We start from the raw sequence: 17,697 nt of genomic DNA, 5'->3' as shown, positions 1-17,697 counted from the left end.
TGGATATGGTAGGTCCTAGGCTAAGAGCGCTGATATTTGATTAAAACGAATTCGATTTTGGGGAATCCCCCCGGCCGGCGGCGGTGGGGGGCTCGGCGGCCCCATTTGAGGACCGTGATGTCAATGGAGGGGTGGAAGGGCGTAGCAGGATTGTTGTTGCTATTTGATGTAGTCATGTGACATTGCATTTTATGACTGCACCACTTAGTGATCTAAATTCTGGTCCAAATTACTGGTGTAACTCGAGGATTACCTGTATGCTGAGTCTTTATTAAGGGAAGTTGGAACGGAAAAAGAACATGGTTTTAAAATTGGACAAAGAAACATCACTAGCTTGCACTATGCTGATGACATTACCCTGATAAATGAAAATGCAAAGGATTTGTAAGGTCTAGTAATAAACGTTAAAAAGCAAAGAGAAAAAAGTGATCAAATTAAACATAAAGATAGAACAATAAATGCTAACAGGTAGAATGACCAGCTTTAAAATTAGCAATAAAGATACTGATAGCTTCTGCCTTTTAGGTTCAGCCATCAACAGTAAAGGAACAAGCAGTCAAGAAATACATCACAGACTAGCATTTGGCATAGTAGCCATGAAGATTCTGGAAAAGACCTTCCTTTGTTTAAATTTATTGGCCACTCGACTGCTTACCATTCAGGTGTGATGTGTCAGATCAGAATTGTGCAAGCCAGGGAGATAGACAGCTGGGTGGGTGGGGAATGTTGCAGTGGCCCTGCAGTTGGTTGTAAGGGCAAATGACCACCAGGACGCTGCAATGGAACCAGGTAGTAAGTAGATTTTGAAGGGTTCTCCGTGACTACAAACAGTTGCTGAGCAATGATTTCATCTATATTACATCTTATCTATAATAAGGACTGTCTCATCTTGAAGTAAGCTTTATTTTTTGCCAGATCCAGAAAATGTTTTTTTTTTTAATGCTATTTCTTTAATGTACTCTTTCTGTGTGTATATATATCCATACTAAAAAAAAAATATTTTTGTTTTTTTACTGGGCTTTTTGTTCGTTTGTTTCCATATTTAGATTTTTGTCCCCCAGATGCAGCAGCCTGCCTAATGGATGGTTCTAAGTATATAAGCTTAGGTGAAGTGGCTGAGGGGCTGAGATGGGAAAATGGTATTTTTGTTCTTAAATATATAAATGGCGAGAAGTGTGAAGACCATATACGGAACAAATCTGCAGTCATCCATTTCAAATGTGATGAAAAGAAAGATGTAAGTATGTTTCATTTGTTCAGGGCTTAATGAAAACACTTCATAGGCTCCTATGAAAATAATGGTCATATAATTAGGATCCTAATTCTTATTTGGATCTCATTTTCATAAATTTGCTTCTACATGGAATAAAATTCATCTTTTCATTTCTTAGGAGGAAGCAGTCAGTTATTTAGCTATAGCTATTTGGGTATGATAGCAAGATAGCAGATAACCAGTATTGACTGTAGGAAAAAAAAATCAAATTAAAGTTTTCTGCTTCATAAAACTCTTATAAGTAATGATAAGCAAACTGGTATCTTCCAGAAATTTAGACCAGTGCTTCCAAAATTCCTGACCATTGGTTATACTGATGGAATAATGTTTCAAAGTGTGTGGAGATCATCTCCATACTTATTTAAAATGTAAATTCATTAGCATCCAGTTAATCAATACTAGTCACATTTTTTATGTGACCACTGAAAAAAGATGAACTGATCCCAGCTTGCCATGTTTTCATTATTTTTCTAAGTAGAAAAGTTGTTTTTTGAATATTGAGAAAACCATTGTGTATCAGCTTTGCATGTACTCATATTTTCCTTTTTTTTATCTGCCAGAATTCCAATCCAGAATTGGTAACAGCCCATATGGATTGTGAATATAATTTTATGTGGTATACAGCTGCTGCATGTCCTCTGAAAAGCAATATGCACAATAATTGCACTGTGTCTAACCCTCGTACAGGTAATATTTTTCTCTAAATGTGGGTTGACTAAATGTAACAAGTAAGTAGAAAAGAGGACTAGAGTTGATATCTAATATCATGGAAATGTCTCAGGGTATGGAACAAGCAATTCATGCTAGAAAATCCTCAGTGTTTTTTCAAATGTTAACTGAACTGAAGCAGTTTGCCCTGAAGGAATGGGCCATAATTCCCATATAGTAACACAAAATCCTGATGGCTAAATACCAAAAGTGTTTGGTTGTAGTTGTTGCAGCCAAAGAGAGAACAACTAGTTACTGAATCTAACAAAGCGATTTGTTTATTCTTTGGCATATTGCATGTTGGTTGCATTAATAAATTTGGGAGAAGTTCATTGTGGCCCATAGAAAGCTCTGACAACCTTCATTGACAAAGATAGACAAAAAGTTAAGAAATCCAAAAGGAAGCAAGTGCTTTTTCATAGAACTAGACTCGGTTACCTTCCCATCTAGAAAAATTAGGCTTTTTTTATCCTTTAATTCTGTTAGCATAATCTTCATAGTCCTCATTTTTACCAGCAAGGAAGTTGCCCTTTGGCCTCCATGCCTATGTACTTTCTCTTCGTATTTGGTAAATGCTGCTTTCCTTTCCCTATATATTTTGCTGTGTAGTTTTTAGTTGAGAATATTTAGAACTATTGTTTGACTGATTTATGACAACAATACACATATTAATCAATATTCTCTTTTAATGAAGTGGATTACTGCCGTCATTATTTTTATATATTAAAACCTTTTCCTTTTAACTTGATTGAGAGGAATGTTCCTCATAAATAAGAATTCCTTTTATGGTAATGGTACTCATTTTTTTCTTCAAGTAATGAACTGATTACAGTTGTGCAAAATCTTCAGATGTGTGCTTTATAAATTAAAGTGCTTCCTTGAAGCTACTTGCACTGCATTACAGCTATTGCTGTCTGAGAGCCAAGCAAAGGGATTGGAGTTGCAGCAATTACACATTTAAATGTTGATTGATATCTCTCTCTTTCTTACTTTTTTTAAAAAAACCTTGGAAATATTTGCTATTGTATCAGATTGCAGGAAAATATGTACACCATAATAATTTCAAAGGAAGCTTGCATAGAAGAAATGTGATGGCCCGGAGTGTAACACAAACGTAACAAAATCCAAAACGTAAATAAATGTCCTTTAATGCCTCCAACTTGGCCCCACTGTTCAATAATTCTCAGTTGGAGATAAAACATATTCAAAAATAGTCTTCAAAAGAAAGCAATACAGTCCGAACTTAATGAGCAGACAGAGGTGAAATAAAAAACTAAAACAAACTACAATGAATGAATTTCCACAACGGTCCGGGATAAGTAATTACCAACTTCAAGGAGATAACAAGGCACAGTCTGTTGGAAGGACGCCAGCCCAAAATAACGTACACTTTGCTTCTGGCAACGCTGTGTTTTAACCATCTCTTTTATATACTATTCTCCCCAGCTGCAACCAATGAGGGGGATCATGGCCGCTTCCTCTCTCGTAAGCCAAGTTGTTGCCTTCTCCATTCCTCCCTGCGTGTCCTAGGATGAAGAGGGGATGGGCCTGGTTCTTCCTCTGACTGCCCAGCTGGCCTCTGCCCCTCCTGAGCCTTCTCCACAACCTCCAGAGCCACATCTCCACTCCCTGTTGGCTGTTCCTCCTCTCCCTCAGAGTCTGACTCTAACAATGGCATGACAAGAAAAGAGCAATACAGTCATTCACAATTGCAGCATTTGCAGCATCCTGTGGCTATGTGCTCACCATTTGTAATTTTCCCACAAAGCAGAGAGAATGGGGAAGCTGGCAGGAGGTTGCAAGTCACTATACCAAGTTGTTCCCACTCTTGCCCTTTTTTCCAACACCTGCCAACTTAATACCCCATAGTGCTTGCTTATACTCCTTCGTACCCATCCATGATGCCCACCTAATCTGCATACGTATCACCTGCCCCATCATAGCTCTTGACTTGCTTGCCTTGTTTCCTGCCTCTTTCCACTGATCCTTGTTTAACCACAGGAGTGGGGACTTCTGGGATTGCTGTCATCAAGTGATGAAGTCATGTGACGTCATGCTTTAAAACTGGATTGCTTTGTGATGGAAATTTCAGTCCTGTCATCATGACCTCTTATATCTGTATTCTGTACCATATTATTCTCTACCATATTATACTGGTACAGAATAAAAGCCATACCACTATTATATGAAATTTGTATCTATTGTTTGACCACAGTATCAAGGAAGGCTTTGGGTCTCATTCTATGGACCTTATGCTTATTCTGAGATGAAAGCCATCACACCATATGCACTTACATTTATAGTTCATGTTAAAATTCTGTGGGTATTTATTTATATACCACCTTTATTATTTTTATAAATAATAGGTCAAAAGTCCTGAATGAATGACTTTAATACTGGTTTTGAATTTTTGATGTCCTTCTACTGGAGTCAGCTTATTCAGCATCTTGATTGTTTTAATAAAAAAGTATTTTCCATAGTAACATTCTGTTTTTTCCCCTTTTCTGTTTTCTTTCAGGTCATCTCTTTGACCTTAACCCTTTAAAGAGACAGGCTGGCTACACTCTCTTTGATTTTGTGAACCAGAGAATGCTCCAGTTGAGTGTGTGTGATGAACCTAAAACTTCATGTGGTGGAGATACTGGTAAGTTTTGACTTGAGATGCTGATATTAAAACCAGCTTCATGGGATAGAAAGAGATTGTTGTGATACTTTTTTCCCCTTAAACCTATGTTACCATCGATATGTGATGTAACAGTAGTACATTTCAATAAAAATGTAGGACTGTATCTGGATAACGATGCGTGCTCTTCTCCTGAGGTAAGTTTTTGCTTCCTTCCCAGTATATCCAGTTTATCAGGCATTCATACAATCTGTACAGCTAGATCTCGAATAGTGCATTAATGAATCCCACAAAATGGTCACATTATTTGAATTCACACTATTCAAAGAGATTTTTCTATGGGAAATAGGGTAATTGGTTTCAGCTCAATGGAAATAGGCAATTTTAAAATTTAATGTAATGTGTATATATTTTCTTCAAACCAAACCTTCCTTTTCTCCATTTTGCACAAAAGACAATTAGCTTCTAAAACCCCAATTGTGGCTGTGCATTCACTAGCCTCAACTGCATATATGCAGCCTTGCATTAATTGAATTCTGACTTACATTAAATGAGACCTGGTATCAGTTTATAAATTAACGCTAAATCAAATTTTGCACTATTCAAACTTGCACTAATTGTGAGCTACCTGTAACTTAAAGATTATTGGATCATATGTACGCTATATTTTACAAGCATGCACTATTATGCCATACTTAAACAGCCACTCACTATATTGTTTACAGTATGAGATACAAGACTGGTGGAGGAAAAAGGTGCATGTTCACTGCATATCATGTTGTAGAGTGGATCTGGTGAAGACACTATCCCATCTATCTGATGTTAAGTAACCTACATAGCCTCCTGCTGGGCATTATAAGCCTTAATTGCCCACTTTATATTGAAGAAATAAGTATGAAAGAACAGAACAGTATTAGGATTATGCAATGAACCATTAAGCAACTTGATCCCAGTGCTGGAGAATAGATAAATAGTATTTTTTAACCAAAATCATAAAAGCATATCTTTTTCTTGATGTATTAATAAAGTAGCATTTTCCCAACTAATCGTGTTGAACTTAATATTTCTTTTGTTTAAAAAAAAAGGAAAAAGAAAAAAACCTCACTAGCATTGCTCTATTAATTCTCTTAATAGGAGTTTGCATCACAGGTAGCCATCAGCCATCAATTAATGCTGGACAACTAAACAAAGCATTAACCTATGAAGATGGGGTTTTGAAACTTGTCTACAAAGATGGCGAGTCCTGTCCTGCTGATCCGGCTCTGAAGTACATGAGCTATTTCACCTTTGTGTGCAGGTTGGATGCTGGGCCTGGCAGTCAGCCAGTTCTCATTTCATTTGATGAGAAAACATGCACTTATTTTTTCTCTTGGCATACTGTTTTAGCCTGTGAAGAAGAAAGAGTGGTAAGCAAATTGACTGTTTTATCAACTTAATTTTATCTAAAATGACCTGGTGGTGTTTAAGATTTTTAAAAAGTTTAAATCCTCTAGTTTTGGGGGAGAAAGTTGCAACATAATAGACAATACAGATTTATTACACTCATTTGTGCTGTTTTGCAGGGCAGTTATTGAAGTATAATAAGCTGTTCTTATTAAGCATAATAGAGGCAATATAGTGTTTATTAATTAAGATCACTTGAAATTTCTGTCAAAAGGCATTCAACTCTAGTACAATGCAGACGTAATACAACTAATGATTAACAACTGAAGCAAGCCATTGTGATTTTGAAAGACAGTTAAATTTCATCTTAGCCAGAGTAATTGGAGGAGGAGGAGATAGAACAAATTCATTTACGAGGCTGAAGAAGAAAGCACAGAACCTCAGAACTAAGTCTCTGAATAGCACCATGTCTGCATTTAGTGTCTCTGCTGTAATTAGTATGCGCAGAACATTCCAGGCATAAAACTGCTGGTTTGGTGTATTCCATGTCCAAACCAAATACTCACATATGGGTATTGTTTGGTTCCACAGTTGGGCTATTTATTCTGGGCAGATGGGAAGTTTAAAAAAAAAAATCAAGGACAGTGATGGCTGAAGAGAGGAAGGAAAGGTGTTGGGAAGAATGGGGAGTCTAGAGATATGAGATATGCTGGGATATAAGCAACAGATTGAAGGGAGAGGGAGGAAGGAGATGAAGGGCAGGTGAGCTGATTTTATATGCCATGTTGGAACCTAAATGGCTGAAATAAGGGAATGGGAGGAAACAAGGAAAATAGCCATGGTAATGCCATGGTTGCCCAGTGGTTAGAATGCAGCATTTCAGGCTAACTCTGCCCACAGCCAGGAATTGAATCCCGACTGGCTCAAGGTTGACTCAGCCTTGTGTCCTTCTAAGATTGGTAAAGTGAGGTCCCAAATTGTTGGGGGCAATATGTTAGCATTGTAAACTGCTCAAAGAGTGCTATAAAGCATGATGCAGTGGCATATAAGTCTAAGTGTTATTGCTATGCCATGCTGAAAGCTGCTGAAATTAAGTTGTGACATACATCCATTTTTCTCTTATTCACTCAATGCAGATTCATCTATAAACATTAACAGTCAAAACATTCTGGATTTCTTTCTCTCTTTTAATAATTTCATTAAAAGTTTGTAAAAAGATAAAAGCTAATACAATAATAAAAGAAAAAAAATCAAGGGGAAATCTAAAAGTGTAAGAAATTTAAGAAGGTTTAAGAAATGCAAAGAAATGATTTCTAATTTTCTTAGCAGTTACATTTACAAGTTGGCTCTCTATTGTTTTGTGCCGATATTTCCATATTTGGTTAGGCGACATCTGTGCTGGAAAGGAGCAGGGTTTGCTATCTGTTTATATATAGTAGCCTGCCTGTCAGTATTGGTGATATTTTCTCCTTTATAGTTCCTTGATAATAGCAGTAATAAAACAAGACAACTCTTTCTTTTTTTAAAAAAATTCTACTGTAATAACCCCCTCCCCCAATTTTTATAAATGAAATGTTTATGTCCTTTTTTCTAATATGTTATGTATTGCACAGCTCGTAATGGTTATCTATTACACAGCTCATAATGGTTGTTTCTACTAATATGTGAATCTTTTCTCTCCCACCCACAGGTAGACTGTTCAGTTACCAATGGCAGCAGAGTGATTGACCTTTCCCCTTTAATCCATTGGACAAGTGCTTATGAGATATTTGATGACTTTACTGATCAGAATCCAGATTTCTACATAAATATTTGCCAACCATTAAATTCTATCAAGGATGTCAGTTGTCCACCTGGAGTAGCTGTCTGCATGATTCCGCTTAGTGGCTCTCCTGTAGTAAGTAATATCAGCATGTATCAAATTGTCTTCTTTTTCACAACAGGATATTAGAATGAATACTTAATATACCATACCTAATAAGCTGGTTTAGTAGAGTAATGTGTTATTTAAGAGCCCAATTCTTTGGTGACTTCACATTCTTCAAACAATTATTTGGAAAAGCAATTTCAGCATTTGACATAGTATAAAATATTGAAAAGAGGACAGAAAAATGTTATTTGTTCCACTGCTAAAAAATCATGCCCCAAATTTCAGGAAACATTTCAATTGTTTTCAAAGGGTTTTTGAATTTTGAGCAACATGTGTTCACATATCATGGCAAATCTTTTTAAAAATTGAGAAGATCTGCAACCTTGGGGCAACCTAAAAGTTATGCTTATTCATTAAAGTAGTCCAACTTTTTTCAGTCTTCTATACAAATAGGAAGAAATATTTTGACTGCTTTAGGCAGCTGACTTCTTTAAAACTAATACGATTTTGAAAGCAGAACAACTCAAACCACTACTTTGAGAGTACTTAAAATATAGTTGATTCTTGGGACATTTTGTGCTAAATGTATAGCAATTTCAAATAGTGGATTATATTGATCTTGCCTACGTTTTTAGCAGTACTAGTGTAAAGAGTACATCAGAACCAAATGTAATTGAAATCATATCTCTCATCATATCAGAAATACATTCACCATAAAAATGGATGGATTCCTTCTAACTCATTCCTTCATTCTGTCCCTCACTGTAACACATGTTGTTAAAACTTGTATATAGATTTCCCAGTTGATGCTGAAGCTTCACTTACATTTTGTGGTCAATCATAGTTGTATTATATTTAATTAGGATATTGGTCGAATCACAGCACCTCCTCATCTCAACAGTGCAACAAATGAAGTTAATATTGCCTTCAACAGTACTACTCCTTGTCCGGAAGATAAAAATTTCAACTATTCTTCCCTTATTGTATTTCACTGCAACAGAGGAACAAATCCGGTAATCATAATTTTATTTTGCTCATTGACAAAAACTTAGAAGTATTTACAAATTAAGAAAAGGTTGAAAAAAAAATCGCTTCCAGGCATAGGGCACAACCAAACAGCTGGCTCAACCATGTCCAGTTTGTGAATTGGCAGAAAACATGAGACAAAAGAGCTATGCTCTGTTTGCATAGCCAATTCCTACTCTGCTTTACTAATAAGATGGGTGAATGATGCTGTCTGCTGCCAGGAAAGTTAATGTGCAATAATTGGTGGGTTTTCTAGTGGCAGAGAAGACATTCTTCAATTGCTTTCCTGGTGGAGTGAGATTGGAACCCTACAAAATGGAGAGTTTTGGCAGATGATTGGGTTTTTTTAAACTGATCTGTGGAGTAATTGGGGTTTTTTTGGGTGGGGTGGGGGGGCTTTCTTGTCCTGCTTTACCAGGAAGCCCATAACTTTCTTGTGCATCACCTATGTCCCAGATCCATGGTATAGGTTAGGCACATAGATAAGGGAGGGTTAAGATGGGTACAGATAGAAGGGAGAGTCTCTCTTGCTTCATTGGAAGCCTCTATTAAATCAACAAATCACTTGTATCTACTTGGAGAGGTTAGTATATATCCTTCCCTCTCAAATTCCCCCATGCTACAAGAAGACTCTGAGAAGAACCATTACCCACCCATAGCTGACCACACCAGACAAAACCAAACAAATCCCGTCCTTCCTGCATCATTATCTACCACCAAAGGACTCAGATCAAATGGATGTCATAGCTTGTGTTGGGAGAAGATTGAAAACACTATTTCCACATTGGATCGAAACATTTCAAAGTTGGTTGACCTCATCTTTGATTTGGAGATGCATTATGCTGATATGTCCTTGTAGAATGTTTAGCGAGGCATGACATTAGAGGGATACTAAATGTGCTAACAGATATGCAAGGTTCCTTAACAACAAATTAAATAATTTTACCCATCACAAAAGTTCAACTTTCTGATTAGTAAAATAGATATTTTGCCAATAGAGTCTATGGTGATGAGGGGGGAAATGTATTTAATTTTTGCTTTTGTCAGTTATCAAGCACATTTATTCCATTTTTTAACTAAATAAAGAGAAGTGGAGAAGAATGAATTTTGAAGGCTCAAAGGGAATATTCTAGTTGTGTACATAACCTGATATCAAACCCTTCTCTGGTACAGGCAGATTAATTTTTAAAATTGTTTTAGATTTGTATATAAGCATGTGATCTGAAGTTCTCTCCAGAAAGTCAGCATGAAGCAACAGAAGTTGGGACATGATCTTATTCTTTTGTTGTTGTAGAAATTTTTGAAGCTTGATTATTTCCATTGCCATCAACCTCAGTCACAGCAAGCAAAACCAAAATAATATAAATAAAAGCAGATGGGTTTATTTAACTTCAGTGTGTGTTTTATTTTCAGTCATTTAGCTTGCTTATTGAGACATCTGATTCTCAAGCTTAACCATTTTATTCCCGCATTTGTTGTGTTGGTAACAGGGGAAGCCCAGAATGATAGAAAAGTCCGGCTGTGAATATATATTTGAATGGAGCACTCCAGTGGTATGCCCTGATGAAGAGAATGTTTTGGGCTGCTCTGTCATGGATGAACAGTTACACTATGCTTTCAACCTGTCAAGCCTTGCAGGAAAGCCCTATACGGTAATCACTTATAAGCATTGCTGTGGTAGCAAGGGGAGCCGTTGATACTGTTCTGACATGAAAAAAGGTGGAATTAGTTTGTTGCAGAGCCACATATCAGAGCTTAGTGTTATGCTTTTAGCACCATCCTAAATCACATATTCTGGGATAAAGTAAGAGGGGAATCAGGTTGCAGCACAGTGGCAAATTTTATGTATATCATATTGTCAATGAAAATGTCTCTCAAGGGAACTGAGCTGCATTTCTCATATTTTCTCTCCCAAACATGAGCAGTTGAGAGTAGTAGTTAAGGTGTTGGGAATGGAATCCAACAGCATCCTGGAGTTCATTTTGGGTTAGTCATTATTGTTCAGGTCAAAATATGTCAAGAAACCCTGTGGACACAAATTTGAGTTTCTGTAGGAAAATCAGATGTACATATTATAATAAAATATGCTCATCATACAAAGGTTTGTTTTTCTGTAAGACATGGACCTAAAAATCATGCAAATGTAGATGCATTGATCATCAGTAGATGAATAAATGGCATTCCTAGAACTATTTCCTCCTATGAGTGTGAGATGAAATTCTGGTAACAACTCTTGGAAATTTTATGAGCATCATATTCACTGGAGTATTTTGGAAACCGAGCAAAGCACCCATCTGAACCTGCTGTTGAAAGTGAACTTTCTCTCTGGAAGATTCATTGGGAGACCCTTCACAAGTTGGCATGGCCATATTGAGCCTTTAAACATATTTAGCATTTTCTCTGATTCCATTTGCAGTTCTTTAATGGTATAGTTTTGGCTGTCGAAACAGGTTCCTTCTGGGCGTAGGAGCTACCATCTTGGGGTATGTTCAGAAGCAGCAGATATACCTCAAGGAAAATGCAAAGACGCTGCAGTTTGTCTTATCTCTGGCAACAATGCCATCTCATTTGGCAACAAAAAAGAAATAAAATTGGACTACAGACATCAAGATGAAGCTGTTTTCTTGCAGTATAAGGGTGGTGATAAATGTCCTCCAGGTACGAGATTTGCAAGGAATTTACTTTGAAAATTGCACCGTTGCTTGCTTAGTATCTTAATTCATCAGCTTTTAAGTTCAAGATAAACTAACCATATTTCCTTAACTTATTTATAATAAGAACAATCCCATTGAGAATTTAAGGAAGGTAACATTTAAGGTTACTCGGGCTGAATTCACCCATAGAATTTTCACTGAGTGATTTTGAGATTGAACTTTGTCCAGTGATCATACATATTAACTTATATACCATTCTGGACTGTCTAATTATAAGAGGTGAAAAGGAGGAATTGATGGATAATACACGGTGTCTTCATGCATATATAAATGCATGCCTCTTGAACTTTCGGCATATATAAATGCATGCCCCTTGAACTTTATTGTAAGATGATAAGTTTTTGGGCTTGCATCTTGTTCCTCTTTATATGATGTTGTTTTGAAAGGAGAGCTGGCAGGCAGAAGCATTCCAGGTGAAAGTGGCCGAGAGTGTTGATCTTTGAGCCCATCTCAATTTGTTCTAAAATAAACTTTATATAGAAAAATGATGGCTGCTAACAGCGGTTACATAAATTGTTATTTGGAACTTGGCCCTTCTTAATTCTGGGTGTCACTGACAACCGACTTCTGTGCTATGTTTTTGGTTAAGAAATATTTATATTTTACTCTTTATATTTCATAGGTATTGCCCATTAAACATTTTATTGTCTTTTTTTTCCCTCCCAGTGACTGAAAAGGGTGAGCTTTGTGTCTTCCCTTTCCAGTATAATGGTAAAAATTATGACAGGTGCACAGCAGAGGGGCGAGAGCATCCATGGTGTGCCACAACTGATAACTTAGGGAGAGATCAAAAATGGGGATTCTGTGTAAATGGTAAGTAAGAAGATCAAACTCTGTTACACAGGATGAAGCATTAAGATGCACAGCTGTACTCTATAGTGATGGAATATCTGGTGGCTTGAGATGAAACAACAGCTGATAAAAAGAAAATCCAGTCAGGATACAGGTTGTTCTTGAGCTCAAAATCTATGTTGCTAAACGAGACAGTTATTGAGTGAGTTCTCCCTTCCCATTTTATGACCTTTCTTACCACGATTGTTAAGTGAATCACTGCAGTTGTTAAATTGGTAACACAAATTGGTAAAGTTAATCTGACTTCCCCATCGGCTTTGTCAAAAGGTTGCAAAAAGGGGTCACACGATTCCAGGATACTGCCACCGTCATAAATATGAGCCGGTTGCCAAGTGTCCAAATTTTGATGTGACTGAATTCCAGGTATACTTGAATATTCAAGTATATATATATATTCCAAATATTCAGATTGAATAAGACTCAGCTTATTTTAAATAGATTTTAAAATGAAAATTTTGTAGGAAATACGCTTTGCTTTCTGAAACCTCCCCAAATGTACTATGTCTCTTTTGATATTGTAATGTACTGTATGACCTTATTCCTTTGAATTGGAGTATAATAATTCCAGCTCTGATCACTAATTCAGATAGCTGATATGCCTAGACTTACACAATTTTGCCCAAATATAACACTACTGAACCATTGTACCCAGCCTGAACCATAAAATTTATTTATTGTTAATAACTTTCCTACATAATTTAATCCATGGATTTGCAGTCTGCTTATAAGCTTTTGTTTATATCTTGCAGAAGCTGGGCAGCGTGAATCTACTATTATTTTTAAGTGTGATGAAAATGCTAATAACGGAAGTCCTCAGCTGTTGAGTGAGGTCCTTGGCTGCTCTGTCACATTTGAATGGAGGACACAGCTTCTATGTCCTCCAAGGAAAATGGAATGCAAGTTTATTCAGAAGCACAAAACTTACGATTTGAGAATACTTTCCTCCCTCACAGGCTCATGGGTCTTCGCAGACAAGGGCAGCTCGTGAGTGTGCTTTGGAACTCAACTTACCAGTTTGTTATTCATTGCTAATATAGCTAATCATTTTTCCAAGTGTGTCTCTTGCAATTCAGGCAAGGTTGCCTGAATTTCAGGAAAGTGACTAAGGGTAGGCAGTGCTTAAATCAAGTTTTGTAGTCCCGTTTTTTCAGTCAAGGGACTGATTGAAGGAAAATGTACAACAAAGGGAATTGAGGGGTGCCTACTAAGTAAAAAGGGGTACCTCTTTACTAGAAATATTTGTTCTGCTGAATAATCTAGAATCATTGGAATACTGTGTTTAGATTGACTATCACTTATGAAATTGCCAGAGGGTAAAAAATTCTAAAAAGACCTTTGAAGATTATAGAAGAACTTTTGGAAAATTCTTTCAGTCAAATGACCTTACGTAAATTGGTTGTCATAGATAGACAACGTTCCATTTTATGGTCTTGGAAATTAAAGAAATGTAAGGTGTTCCTTATTGAGGTCCTATATCCGTGATGGCAAACCTATGGCATGCGTGCCAGAAGTGGCACGCAGAGCCATCTCTGTGGGCTCACGAGCTGTCACCCCAGCTCAGTTCCACTGCGCATGCCTGTGCACCTCCCACCAGCCAGCTGATTTTCGGGTATCTGCTGCGCAGGCATGGGGGGTGCAGGGTGCAGGTGGGAGATGCGTGCGCATGTGCAGGGGGGCAGGGGCATGGGGGTCCAGTGTGCATGCACAGGAGCAGGGGGAGTGCGGGGGGGTCCCGCATGCATGCACAGAGGGGCAGAGGGAGTGTGTGGGGTCATGCATGCATTATGGGTGCAGGCACGCATGCGCACTCATGCGCATGCATGTGCACACTTTCGGGACGCGATGACAAAAAGGTTAGCCATCACTGTCCTATATTGATTGTGTTTAAAACAACTTTGAGTGAAAAGTAGAGTATTAATGCTTTAAATAATTATTAAACTGAGAGAGGAGGTCTGCTGAAATGACTTCTTTTCCTTCTTGGATTTAGTTACTACATGAACCTTTGCCAGAGAGTCCATGAAGGACCCTCGGGCTGTCCTGACAGGGCAAGTGTTTGCCGACGAAATCAGAATGGTGCTGTCCAAGTTCTGGGATTAGTTCATACACAAACACTTAATGTTGCAGGTATGTCTTTTTGGTGTCCTCTGCTACTTTATGCAGGGGAAAGTGAAAATAACCTTAATTTGTTAACATATTTATTTATTATTACCCTTGCACCATTTTGTACTCCTATGCAAACAAATCCAGGTGGTATACAGTAAAATCATGATAAAATGTTTAAGTTGGTCATACATTATTAAAAAAAAATTCTTAAGACATAAGTAAAAGCAGAATTGTTAGCTTTGCAAAGTATCCCAATGTTCATTTGCTAGGAGCCACATGTTCAATAAAAAAAGATAAAGGTTGTTAGTGCCATCCAGGATGCCAGAATGAAGGAGCTGAGTACACATTTTAGGACAGACTGTTTTCACCAAACCACAGAGAAAATCTGTTCTCTAGCCTGTGTCCCTATCCTTTGCAGGGAAAGGAACTTAAGCAGATAGTCTGTAGATGTTTGTAGATGATGTGTGTGTAAAGGGGTCCCTAATAGAATAGAATAGAATTCTTCATTGGCCAAGTGTGATTGGACACCCAAGGAATTTGTCTTAGTGCGTATGCTTTCAGTGTACATAAAAGAAAAGATACATTCATGACCTGATCACAACTTAAATAGTTTTATGGTGATACCTTGCACTTAAAATGGGGCTTGGAAGCCTATTGGTGGCAGTTGCAAGCTACAGTGGGTTCCACTCTGAGTTATCCTTAGTTTTAGTTTTGTTTTCTAATTTAATTAAGGTTACATGAGCTCATTTGCATATGGATGCATGAAAACACACTAATGCTATTACCTATTATCCATTACATTCATGTAATTTCTCTTAAATAAAGTGATCGTCTAGAAAGAGTCTGTGGATGTGGAAATAGAAAGAAACGTCTTGGTGCTCAGTGCTTATGTGGGTTAGCTATTCTTTATAAAATTCAAACAGTTGTTGGGACAAAATATTTTAAATTTTGCAAAATGTATTTATATCCATCTATGAAATCATAATATGGATATATGTTAAATATATCCATATGTCCCAAATATGCCATTATTATATATTAGCATTTGAAGATATTACCAATCATTTTTGATGGAGGAAATATTATTAATGCCAAGTCATAAAGAAATAATTAAGTTAATTGAAAAGAATTTTAATTAAAATTAATTAAAATAGCACCTACTTAAATTCATTTGGGGAGCTTCACAGTATTGCTTTAGATTCAGAATCTCATTTTGCTTTTAATAAAACCTGGGGCTTTATTTCAGGTGATAAAGTTCTTGTCAGCTACTCCAATGGTCATGAATGTCCACAGAGGAACAAAAAGGCAACAACCGTCATAGAGTTAAAATGTGGAAAAACTGTTGGGTTGCCAAGATTCAACAGGTAGGGAGGTGCATGGATGATTTGTTTTTTATGGCATAACAAAGGCCACCTCAGCTTTTATCAAGATATATATTATGCACATAGTATCATTTAGGCTTTAGGGAAGCTTTCTTTGATCTAGTGCAGGTCTGTCAAACTCCTGGCCTACGGGCCAGATGCATCATGCGCTGGCCACGTCCACGCCCAGTTTAGCGAAGGGAAAAAGTCCTGATACATCACATGACGCCACCATGGCAACGTGAATTTGACACCTCTGATCTAGTGTGTTCTGTATATTTCAGTAAGTCCTAATCGACCATAATATGGCCATACAAATGAAGTCAATAAAATGAATGAATGTTGAGAAAGACCAATATGTGGTGTAGAAGAGTGACCTACACTAATTACCAAATTAAACAGTAGAAATAAAATAATTTTTATGCTAACTATACCAACAAAAATAGAATCTTATGTTTCAGTCTAGTTTTGGTTCTAATTCTTCCATTTTTTAGAGCATGAATCTCTATCTGCTGAAAGCCAGTTGCACACCTTGAGCTAATTGATGTAACATATGTACATGTGCACAAACACAGATACACATCCTCCTTATACAATAATATACCGGTAATGGTGTATTTTTACACGCTAAACCATTCTGCTCAGATAGTTGAGGCAGTGTGGAAGGAATAAGAGAGAAGGGTTTTTTCCCTTTTTCTTGACAGCATGCCTATTTTAAGGTCAAATTCTCTAAAGGTTTTACATTGGATTACTAAATAGCCATCTGTTCTAAATGAGTGATTTATAAACCATTGCCTCTTATGGCTACAGAGAATTTTGAAGTAATTCTTTAAAACTGAAACTCTTTACGTAATTGCATTCTGATTTACACAGCAGAAAAGGGGTATTTTTTTTGTTTAAACTTTATTGAATAAATACAATTGGCTAGGTTCACAAAGAACATTAAATTATGAACTAGAATTACCATAATGGATCTCAGAATAATGTGTGCTTGGCTTAAGTTCAGTGAAATGTGTAAATCCAACCATCAGATCCACACAATAGTAAAGATAAATAGCAAGTGTCATTTTTCTACCTCTTAGTCTTTATTATGCCATTTCTGCCTCTATTATTAAGTGTTAATTTCCCAAATGCTTCCTCTTAGGATTGATGAAGAAAATTGTGCCTATTATATCACCTGGGAAACTCGGGCAGCTTGTGCTGTGAAACCTCAAGAAGTAAAGATAGAGAATGGCACAGTTATAAATCCAGAGACAGGAAAGAATTTCAGTTTGGGTAACATTTATTACAAGTAAGTTAATTTTTTAAATACTTATAAGAGACGAGACGACTCTGCTTTTTTAGTTGCCAATTGGTTTAGTGAAAAACTGGTAGGTGAACTGAACTGAGCAAAATGTCTACCTGCCACTTCTAGAAATGTGAAGTTTCGGGTCACAACCATCAGTCTGGATTTTTTTTTTTAAAAAAAAACAATGCAATAACTTTTAAATCTGGGTGGATGTGCTGACAACTTTATAAGAAGGGTCATTTAATAACTCAAGTTTGGTATATGGTTTATGGTTAATACATTTCTTAAGAAGTTAACTAATTTTGCACATGTATGGGTTATTTATGTAAGCTAAATAGATATGATTCTAATGTTACATAGTTAGGTATGTGTGCATATTGAAAAATAAACTCCATTTTCTCGCAGAGACAGATTCATCTTAATCTGTTGGATTTATTTTTTTTAAAAAAAGATTCTCTTGGTACAACATAAATCTGTAGAATAGTAGGTAAATCCA

The 17,697-nt window shown here is 36.8% G+C and overlaps 1 protein-coding gene across 1 annotated transcript in view; it reads left to right on the top strand.

The window, feature by feature from the left end:
• Positions 1 to 17,697, top strand: part of IGF2R (insulin like growth factor 2 receptor) — a 78,350-nt gene that overhangs the window by 49,564 nt on the left and 11,089 nt on the right. Inside the window, 13 exon segments of the mRNA XM_026675248.2 lie at positions 1,047 to 1,237; positions 1,834 to 1,960; positions 4,500 to 4,625; positions 5,739 to 6,010; positions 7,678 to 7,884; positions 8,721 to 8,870; positions 10,374 to 10,535; positions 11,334 to 11,541; positions 12,264 to 12,410; positions 13,199 to 13,433; positions 14,437 to 14,573; positions 15,799 to 15,916; positions 17,058 to 17,204. Coding sequence (XP_026531033.2) covers positions 1,047 to 1,237; positions 1,834 to 1,960; positions 4,500 to 4,625; positions 5,739 to 6,010; positions 7,678 to 7,884; positions 8,721 to 8,870; positions 10,374 to 10,535; positions 11,334 to 11,541; positions 12,264 to 12,410; positions 13,199 to 13,433; positions 14,437 to 14,573; positions 15,799 to 15,916; positions 17,058 to 17,204 — 2,227 coding nt within the window.

Source organism: Notechis scutatus, chromosome 1, assembly GCF_049901735.1.
Source record: "Notechis scutatus isolate UNSWTSFEM ecotype Mainland chromosome 1, rNotScu1.2, whole genome shotgun sequence".
Classification (NCBI taxonomy): domain Eukaryota; kingdom Metazoa; phylum Chordata; class Lepidosauria; order Squamata; family Elapidae; genus Notechis; species Notechis scutatus.
The sequence above is the reverse complement of the archived record's forward strand: the minus strand, read 5'-3'. Positions and strand labels throughout refer to the sequence as shown.